This window comes from Arvicanthis niloticus, chromosome 9 (assembly GCF_011762505.2).
Source record: "Arvicanthis niloticus isolate mArvNil1 chromosome 9, mArvNil1.pat.X, whole genome shotgun sequence".
Taxonomy (NCBI): domain Eukaryota; kingdom Metazoa; phylum Chordata; class Mammalia; order Rodentia; family Muridae; genus Arvicanthis; species Arvicanthis niloticus.
The window spans coordinates 66,736,321-66,745,668 of NC_047666.1; the positions used below are offsets into that span (position 1 = coordinate 66,736,321).

Below are 9,348 nucleotides of genomic sequence, written 5' to 3' on the forward strand. Positions count from 1 at the left end.
AACCTCTGTGCCCTCTATGATAACAGTGTTATCATAGGTAGATCAAAAACATCCAGTGATATTGTTATTATCTTGTGTTCTGGGTTTCTCCCAGGCAACACGTGGAGTCTGGTTTTCCAAAGCTTTTATTGTTCATGGCATGGTGAGTGGGTGTAGATGGTGTACGCTCCCCAAGAAAGCCAGAAGAGCTTGGCTTTTAAAGGGAGGGGGAAGAGGGGAGAGAATAACTTAATTAGCTATGCCCCCTGGCCTTTAGATTACCCCTCCATGTGAGTGAAGATGCAGGTTCAATGGAGATTAAACCTCTTGTCAGGAGCCTGGGTTCTGGGGGCGTGGCCGAACACTCACAACCGAAGGACCAGGTTAGCATCTCATAGCCCAACAGTGACTATTGGATATAATTTTTTACTATACAGTAAAATCTGTTTTTTTTTCCTTCTTCCTGGAATAAAGTTGGCACTCAACACCGCTGATTTGCTATAGCTTCTAAGAGTCAAGGAGAAACTGCTGCACTGGGTTACATTTGAAATCATTACAGTGGTAGAAAAGGCCCTTTAAGGGGAAACTTCAGCTTAAGACCTGCCTGGAGACATGATATTATGGTGACTATAATGTCACACAAAGCTCTCTGCCTTCCTGCATTTTAAAATGCAGTCTTGAAGAGTACTTCCACTGTCACAGGAAAATTTGAGTGGAAAGTCCTGTGACTTTGCCTTTGCTGTTCTTCCATTTCTCCCTGTTGCTATGGGCAACATCTCATCACAGGCCTGTGATGAGAAAGGACCAGAGGTCACTGAGCCAGCCTTCACTCTGATGCAGGAAGAAGTCTGCCAGTCTCTGGCTCAGGGTTCTGGAGCTAGAGGAAGAGGCCTCCATTTTGGGAGCTCCTGTGGGTTTAGTAAGGTCAGCTTGGGTTATGTTTCTAAATCTGAGTGCTCCGAAAGAGAAAGGAAACACAAACCAGAAACAAATAGGAAAGTCAGTCTCCAGATGGTGCCAGCAGTTTCAGAATGGCTTTTTTAGTAAAGGGCTATTAGTGATCTGGGGGTTGAAAAGGAGAGGGGAGTTGGTGGCAAGAGGATTGGGGAGGAAGGAGAAGGGAGAGAGTAGAGAATGAAAGGGGGGAGAGAGAAGAGAGGCCAGAAGTAGGTAGAGACATTGGGGCTGGGAGAGGGATCAGACCTTGAAGCTGTCATGTGAACTCATAGAGGAGAAGGTATGTATGCTACTGGTCAGATTAAAAGCCTTCCAAGCCTTTGTTTTAAGTTGACAGGCTTTTGTATTAGGTCAAGAGTGTATAGGAGTTCTGCTTGCATGTATGTCTGAGAACTATATAAGGACAGCAGAGGCCAGAAGAAGGTGTAACAACACAGGCTCACCTACCTCGAAGATCAGTGTCTGATGGACAGGAAAGCATTGGTAATAATATCTACTTTTTGTTGTTGTCTTTTATTTCTGAATTGATTCCTGCAGGACAGTAAACCTGGTCTCCCCCTGCAGCCCCTGAAATTGCTCTGCTAAAAGCTCTTTGTTTACAGGATTAGTTTGTAAGTGGGGTGGCAGTAGGGTGAAAGTTCAGGGGCTGAACCCACCCAGGACCAGATCCTTTCCAAACTAATGCTGTAAACTTTATTACAGACCCACATGACAGGATTCCTTACAAAGGGATTGACTGTTTCAGTTTCAAACTAACATGTTGTAACATGTGGAGGAGGAGCTGGGTGGTTAAATACTTCAACCTCTGGCATGAGTCCGCCTCTCAGCTTTCAAGTTTCAATCCTCCTGTAGCTGAAACCCAGCTTCTCAGCTCTGAGATGAGAGCCACAGAGGCTTCCCTCCCTGTGCTCAGTACCACAGACAGCCTGCAGGAGGGAGAAATGGGTATGTATTTAATAGTATTTGAACCAAACTGTAAGAGCAGAGAGGAGCTTCACCAGGGACAGGAAGGCAGAAGAGCTGAACCTTGAACAAAAGAATAAGAACAGAAGGGCTTCTGTGAGCCTGTCACAGTGGGTCTGCAGACTAGGAGAAAGCAGACAGGATTAGCTATGAGGTTGTTACACTAGTTACTCTGTTGGAGCAGGCAATACTTGAATAGTTCTCAGGGAAGAGAAACACAGAGTGAGTCAGTCACCTTTTAAGAGCCAGAGCTGCAGCTCCAGCATTCTTTCTTTCTCTGTACTTAGCTTGCAGGTCCACTCTTCCCAGGGATCTGGTAATCACACTCTGGTGGGTTACACCAAATTGCTGTAGAAAATGCTTGCTCTAGGTGTCCCCAGTGAAGGAAATTCAAGCAATGGCTTTACAATGTGAATAGTGACAGAAGTTGCCTGGGAAACTTGGGGCTTGTGTTTTGCAGATCCATTGAAATTAAAAAAGAACTGTAAGGAGGTGGTATGGGGTGGGAGTGAACCCACCCAGGACCAGAGTCTTTCCATTTTAAGCTCTAGATAAGTTACAGAAAATGAATGTAATGGGATTTTCTACTTCATTCTTCACACAAGCAAAGCTGTGTTTCTTGTGTTTCAAACTGTCTATGCTTCATTATGTTGCATTCCTTTGTCTTCCTTTGTCCCCTCATTCCTGTTCCTTCATCTTAATTTTTTTTTTCATTTAGGGAAAGAATATTGGATTTTGAGAAAACAAGATTGATATTTATCAAAATACAAAATTCACAACAAATGTTAATGCTTATCACTTAAACCATGTATTCTAACTGAAATTATTATTATTACTACTATTATTACTGATGATGATGAAGATGAAGATGGTGGTGGTGATGATGAGGATGATGACTGACTCTTTGTAAAGTTTCATCCTTTACCCCAAGCTGGCCTGGAACTCTCTCAGCAGAGTTAACTTTTTCAAATCAAATAATTAAATATTTAGCCAATGGAAACAGTTCCTGTTGTAATGTGAAGCTCATGTCTAAAGTGCAGCTGTTGTATAACCAGCTGCAGGCATCTCACAACTTCACTCCTTTGAAACCATAACTTGTTTTGTCACTGAAACAGTTTTTAATTAAGCTAAAAACCAGGCCAGCAATGTTTCATTTCTTTGTTTTTTTGAGAGATCATTTCCAATGTTGCTTTTAAATAAAGACATGAAAGTTATGTTCAAACTATGCTATAGGACAAATTCCAATTTAGAAGGAGATCCGTGTGCATACAGTATGAGAAAGATGAATGGCAAAGTTCCTGTTTATGTATCAGAATATAAAAGACAGTATCCTAATTATACTGGTGTAAACACAGAGGAGTATCCATAAATCTTACTCATAAACCTGTATAAGAAATGCTGGTGTGGAATTCTAAATGAATAAAATTACCTTTCTTATTTTTTTTGAAATTTCCAATATCCACAAATGTGTTCCTTCAATTCCCAACTTGCTAAGAGTTTTTGTTATTTTAGACTAATATTAATTTTTCACATGATGTTGGTAAGGTTGTTAAAACGCTCCCACATTTAACCCATTAGTTATGTCAGTGGGTTAAATTACATTTATGTGCCTTTATTAGTTAATTTATTTACTGACTAAGTTCTTTGGAAATAGTCCAGGTTGAGTACAAACTTTCTATGTAGCCAAGGCTAGCCTTGTACTCCTGACTCTCCAGCTTCTGCCTCCCTAGCACTGGAAATATAAAAGTGTACCAACCTGTTTGTTTCCTTGACTGGAGCAGGAGTTACACAGGTGGTTTTGAGCCCCCTTTTAGGAGCTGGGATTGAGAACTCAACTCAGGTCCTCTAGAGGAGCAACAATTGTTCTTCACCTCTCAGCCATCGAATGGGCAGCTCTTGTTGTGTCTTTTGTTCCATGATCTTCACTATCTCTGTTTATTGCTCTTTTATTGGCCTGTAGTTTAATAACTGGAATAATAACTGGAACGGAATGTTCTGTGGCAAACGTTTTTTCTTTTTTTGTTTTTTTTTTTGGGGGGGGGTTGTTTTTTGTTTTTTTTGTTTTGTTTTTGTTTGTTTGTTTGTTTTTCAACTTAGGGTTTCCCTGTGTGGCCCTGGCTGTCCTGGAACTCATTCTATAGACCAGTCTGGACTTGAACTCAGAAATCCATCTGCCTCTGCCTCCCAAGTGCTGGGATTAAAGGCTAAGGGCATGTGCCACCCCTGCCCAGCTGTGGCAAACATTCTGTTTCCCTTCCCTCTAGTCTTCTGAGAGCCAAGGTCATCATTTTAGATCAACATTCTATGAAGGCGTTTGCACTAGGAAAGTATAAGTAAATTCTACAGAGGATTCTAGGGTAAAGTTATCTTTTTCTCTAAAAGATTTTTGAGATCGATGTTCTCATATTTATATTTTCAGGTAAAATTCTTCAAGGAAAATTTCTCAAAATTGTCTCCCCGGAGTCTCCTGCTAAGCTTTACTGCTGCTATGGAGTGATCACGGTCCTCACTGTAGCTGTAGTTGTTCTTTCTGTTGCTTTGTCTGGTAAATGACTTACTCTCCAAATTCTGCAGCATTCTGTCCACGTTCACACTGTCAGTTATACTACTGACCACTGTGAGACAGGCATTGTGGGAAGGGCTCTACAGAAAACACACAGGAAGTTCCTGTTCTCTGGGAACTTAGGTTCCAGCAGGAAGATGCAGTGAAAGAACAGTCTGTGGTGTATGCAGGAGGCCAGGCTCAGCATCTCTGGGAGGATACCATCCAGCAAGCTCTAGACAGAGATGCAGGGTATACAGGTCCACCTGGGGGAACTGTCCAAGGTAGAGAACAAGGAGAGAAAAAAAATCCAAAGGAGAACCTCAAGGAAGGGTGAGGACAGAGAAGAGTAATATGGCCAGTTACAGTTTAGTTACAAGGCTCAACTGCATTTTGAAAGTATTAAATGGAAAGTTTCTGAAGTAAATAAATGTATAGGATTTTAGTACCACACTGTCCAGAACAGTGCAATAAAATCTCGCACTGTCCTCTTAAGTATGGAAACCATCCTTTAGTGTAACATGTCCACACTATATATACCACCTACCCAAAAGTTCTCACTGCTGTCTAAGTTATCAGGCTGTTAATAGGTGTCCATATAGAGTGCTTGCTGCTATAGCAATCCCTATTGTAGTAAACAGTCATGCAAAACACAGAAATGATGCTATTATAGAAATGCACTTCCTGGAGCCCTACTGTCAGTGAGCACCTGAGAGAGAATGGGGCACAGGCCCAAGGTGGGAGGCCTTTAGACAAAGGCCCATCATGCTCAGGAGTTGACTCCTACAGATCACTTAGGAAAGCTACAATCAGATTCACACCTCACATTGAGCTCAGGAGGGTATTACAAAAAGAGAGAAGACATGCTTGTTATGATTGTTGTATTATCTACATTTTAGTAAGACCTGCAGAAGAGATCTCAATCAAAAATATCTATACTCCTTGCCCAAGCAACTGGATTGGAGTTGGAAATAAATGTTTTTATTTTTCTGAATACTCAAGTAACTGGACATCCAGCCAGGACTCCTGCATGGAACAAGAGGCCCAGCTAGCTCGAATTGACAGCCAGGAGGAGCTGGTAAGAGATGGGCAGGGATTGGTTAGTCTGTGTGTTCTGTTGAATACTGTATTGCCTTGAGATTGAGAGTTACAGATGAAGCCTGAGGGAGGATCCCATCCCAAGCACATGGAGACATGGGGAATGTGTGAGTATGTTCCATTTGTTGATGCTTGACTTCTAACTGGAGCCCTGAGACATTTGAGAAATATTCTCTCACATAGTCCTTGTAGTCAGCTGGAAGGTCAGATATGGCATTTTACTGGGATACCTGGTAGTCATGAGCATTTTCCCGTAAGCTGGCACATGTAGTATGCAGCAGATGACAACTGTTAATAACTGCAATGGGAAGTTAACCCAGAACTAACCTGGTCACAGAAGAATATGTTGTTACATTTGGTACTTTAATTCAAATGAGGTCCTTTAGAATTACAGATGTCACGTGGATACACTGGGAACTGCTGACTAGTATAGCTCCAAAGCCTGTGACCCTCAGTTACACTCTCCTGCTATTTCTAGAGTAAGCTGTGGAGTGGAGAGACTCCAGGTTCATCTGAAAAAAAAAAAAAAAGACACATGTACTCTTGCCTTTTTGTGTTTTATAACAGAATTTCCTAAGGAGATACAAGGGGATTTTTGACCACTGGATCGGCCTGCACAGAGAGTCCTCAGAGCACCCTTGGAAGTGGACAGACAACACTGAGTATAACAACTCGTATGTTTCCACAATGTTCTCCTTTCTAATGTGTTCATGTATTGTGATGTGTGTATATTGTGGCTATGAGAGATGAAAGTCGGTGTCGTGTGAAGCCAACTGTACTGGGAAGGAAGAAGAAAAAAAATGAACCCTTGGGCTAGATGTGTGGCTCAGAGGTAGAGAGTGTGTTGTTTAAATGGAAGAGTCAATTCCCAGGAAACACACAAACTTAAATCTTTTAGATGTTTTCCTGTTTATTCATCATTATTTTTAAAACCTTTACTTAGTGTGGTTTTACTCAAAATCTTTCCCATAACGATGGCGTCTGGGGGCAGCTATTGTTTGCTTTAGCTCCAACCTGAACCTTCCTGTTGTTGATAACTGTCCTCTGTGGGATACAGATGAACCCTCAGATGGGCAGTGGGGGCTCTGACACCCCAGAAAGCCACTGCAGAAACTGCAAGCCTGAGATTCAGCAGCCCACTATTGCATGGCTGCATTTGTTCAGGAAAGCAGACTCTAAGGACATTTGGTACCTCCTCTAAAGTCTTGTCATCACAGAGCACCAAAACAGTTCTTGGATTTGAGCATAGCTGTTTGACCGGAATGATACATCACAGACTTAGTCACATCCACCCATTGAAGTCCTTTGAGTGATTTAAGATCTACTAAGAAGTGGGTATTTCCATATGCAAAATGCCTCAAAATAGAATTGAAAATCACCCACTTGGGGTCACTCATGGCTGCAGTTCATTTGAACATGGCAGTAAGTGCCAGTCCAATGCCTTGTACATACATTACAGGATTTACCATGGACAAATGACAAAGGAGTGATGTGAGATAAACCCTGAGAATGTGAGACAGTAGGTGTAAAACTAGTGCCGGTGATTCCTCAGGGACTCTTTGGTTCATATTACCAAAAAGCAGTGGAGACTGGTGAGATTACATTGCGGAGCTAATGCAGTTCTGGGCTCTGCAGACTTAATGTCTTTGGTTTTTTTTTTTTTTTTTTTTTTTTTTTTCAGGGTTCCCATCCAGGGAGTGGAAAACTACGCATACCTGAACAGTCACAGTTTCAACAGTGCCAGGGTCTATGTAAATCGCAGGTGGATTTGTAGCAAGCTCAACAGCTATAGCCTCTACTGCCAAATTCCCCTTTCTCCTTCCTAACATTTAACAAGAGAAGCTTCTTAGCCTGTTATCTATGGGTGCTACTCTTTACCCTATGGCTCCACATTGCTATCAAAACAAATTAAGAGTATTTCCTAAGATCACAAGTGAAAACCAACTTGGAGAGCTGCACATACAGGGGATTACAAGAATATAGATGAGTCTAAAATAGATGCTGGCACTCATACCTTAAGCCTAAAGTACAACTAATGTTCATGAGCCCCAATTTTGTGTTATGAAGTTTTTGTGCAGAGAAGTCCTTCTTTTGAATTTATGAGACAACGAAAATAAGTCCCCCAACATGCATGTGACCTTTAATAATGAAAGCAAAATGGCTGGGATAGTGACATGCATCTGTAATCCCAGCTATGTAAGGGTTAGAAACAGGAGTGTCACAGGTTCATGAGTGGGGACTGAAAGCATGGAAATGCATTAATAACGATAGGGAAGACGAGACTCCATCTGTAGCATCCCATCCTTTGGGAACCATATTATACATGCTTTTCAAAATTCAAGCCAACACACAGAAGAATTTAAAAAGTGTATAAAATTAAGATTTACTTTATACTCTGCAATTTAAAACATGAGGGCCGCTGATGAAATGTTTCTCTACTTTAGTTTTCAGTATTCCTATTTCCAATTATACTGCCCTAAGTATAATTATAATTACTTACTTATCCTGTTCTAAGTATAATACATTTTATAAAGAAATGCCACTTTCATTTCACCATTTTATGAGATTTATTTCACATCAAATGTGAGTTAAACTCCTTAAGCATTTAATACTTAATTTTACACTGGCATGTATATTATTGGGTTTTCAAAAAAATATTTAAAATCTTATAGAGTTAGCTACCCCATACTGATGAGTCCCAAAAAGGACGAAATAACAGGCTAAAAAGCATCTCTTGATCTCTTTATCCTTTCTTTTCCCTATTGTTCTTTTATTAATTCAATATTTTATTTATTTAAATTTCAGATGTTATCCCCTTTCCCCATTCCACACCTCATTAACCCCCATCCCATCCCTCCTCCTCCTTTCTTTCTTTTATACCATTTAACTTACATGCAAGTATTAATCGGACTTTGTTTATTGTCTTGCTTGTTCCTTGAATATTTGCATCTATTGTATTGCTACTTCCTCAACCTAGAACTGACCTCTTGTTCTTTTTAAAGACTATGTACCAACTTGATATGCCAAGAGAAATTTGATATCCAAGGGAGGCCTCTAGGTCTCTGAGGAGAAAGGGATGGAGAAATGGGGAAAAAAAATTGATATCCAAGGGAGGCCTCTAGGTCTCTGAGGAGAAAGGGATGGAGAAATGGGGGAAGGGAAGGGGAGAGGAACATAGGGGAAGGGAGGGAAAGAAAATCAATAAAAAATCAAAACACTACATTTATACTGACTTCATTTATGCTTATTGCTCGTGTATATGTATATGTGTATATATGTATGTATGTATGTATTGTATGTATGTATGTATATATGTATATATGTATATATGTGCCCCACCTGTGCTGGGCAGACAACACAGACACAGCACAGACAGAGATGGACAGGACCAGAAGGAATCAGCTCTCTGCTTACTGAGAGTGACAATGTGGATGCTAGAAATGGTCCTACTTAGAAGGAGCAACAAAATACTCGAGGGAGCAAATATGGAGACCAAGTGTGGGACAGAAACTGAAGGAGGGGCCGTCAGGAGACTGTTCCTTCTGGGTATCCAGCCCATGTGCAATCACCAAAGGTAGACACTGCTGTGGATGTCAGGAAGTGCATGCTGACAAGAGCCTGATATAGCTGTCTCCTTAGAGGTCTGCCAGAGTCTGACATATTAAGAGGCAGATGCTCACAGCTAACCACTGATCTGATCAAGGGTTCCCAATGGAGGAGTTAGAGAGAAGATTGAAGGAGCTGAAAGGGTTTGTGGCACCATGAGGAGAGCAACAATACCAACCAACCAACCAGAGCTCCCCAGTGTC

The 9,348-nt window shown here is 41.2% G+C and overlaps 1 protein-coding gene across 1 annotated transcript; it reads left to right on the top strand.

Moving 5' to 3' along the window:
• The first annotated feature begins 1,688 nt into the window (after nt 1–1,688).
• LOC117715756 (C-type lectin domain family 2 member D11-like) lies at nt 1,689–8,759 on the top strand. Its single transcript, XM_034512611.2, has 5 exons — nt 1,689–1,881; nt 4,319–4,444; nt 5,341–5,519; nt 6,107–6,213; nt 7,221–8,759. The coding sequence occupies exons 1-5, from the start codon at nt 1,704–1,706 to the stop codon at nt 7,363–7,365; spliced, it is 735 nt and encodes a 244-aa protein (XP_034368502.1). The 5' UTR covers nt 1,689–1,703; the 3' UTR covers nt 7,366–8,759.
• The last annotated feature ends 589 nt before the right edge of the window (nt 8,760–9,348 follow it).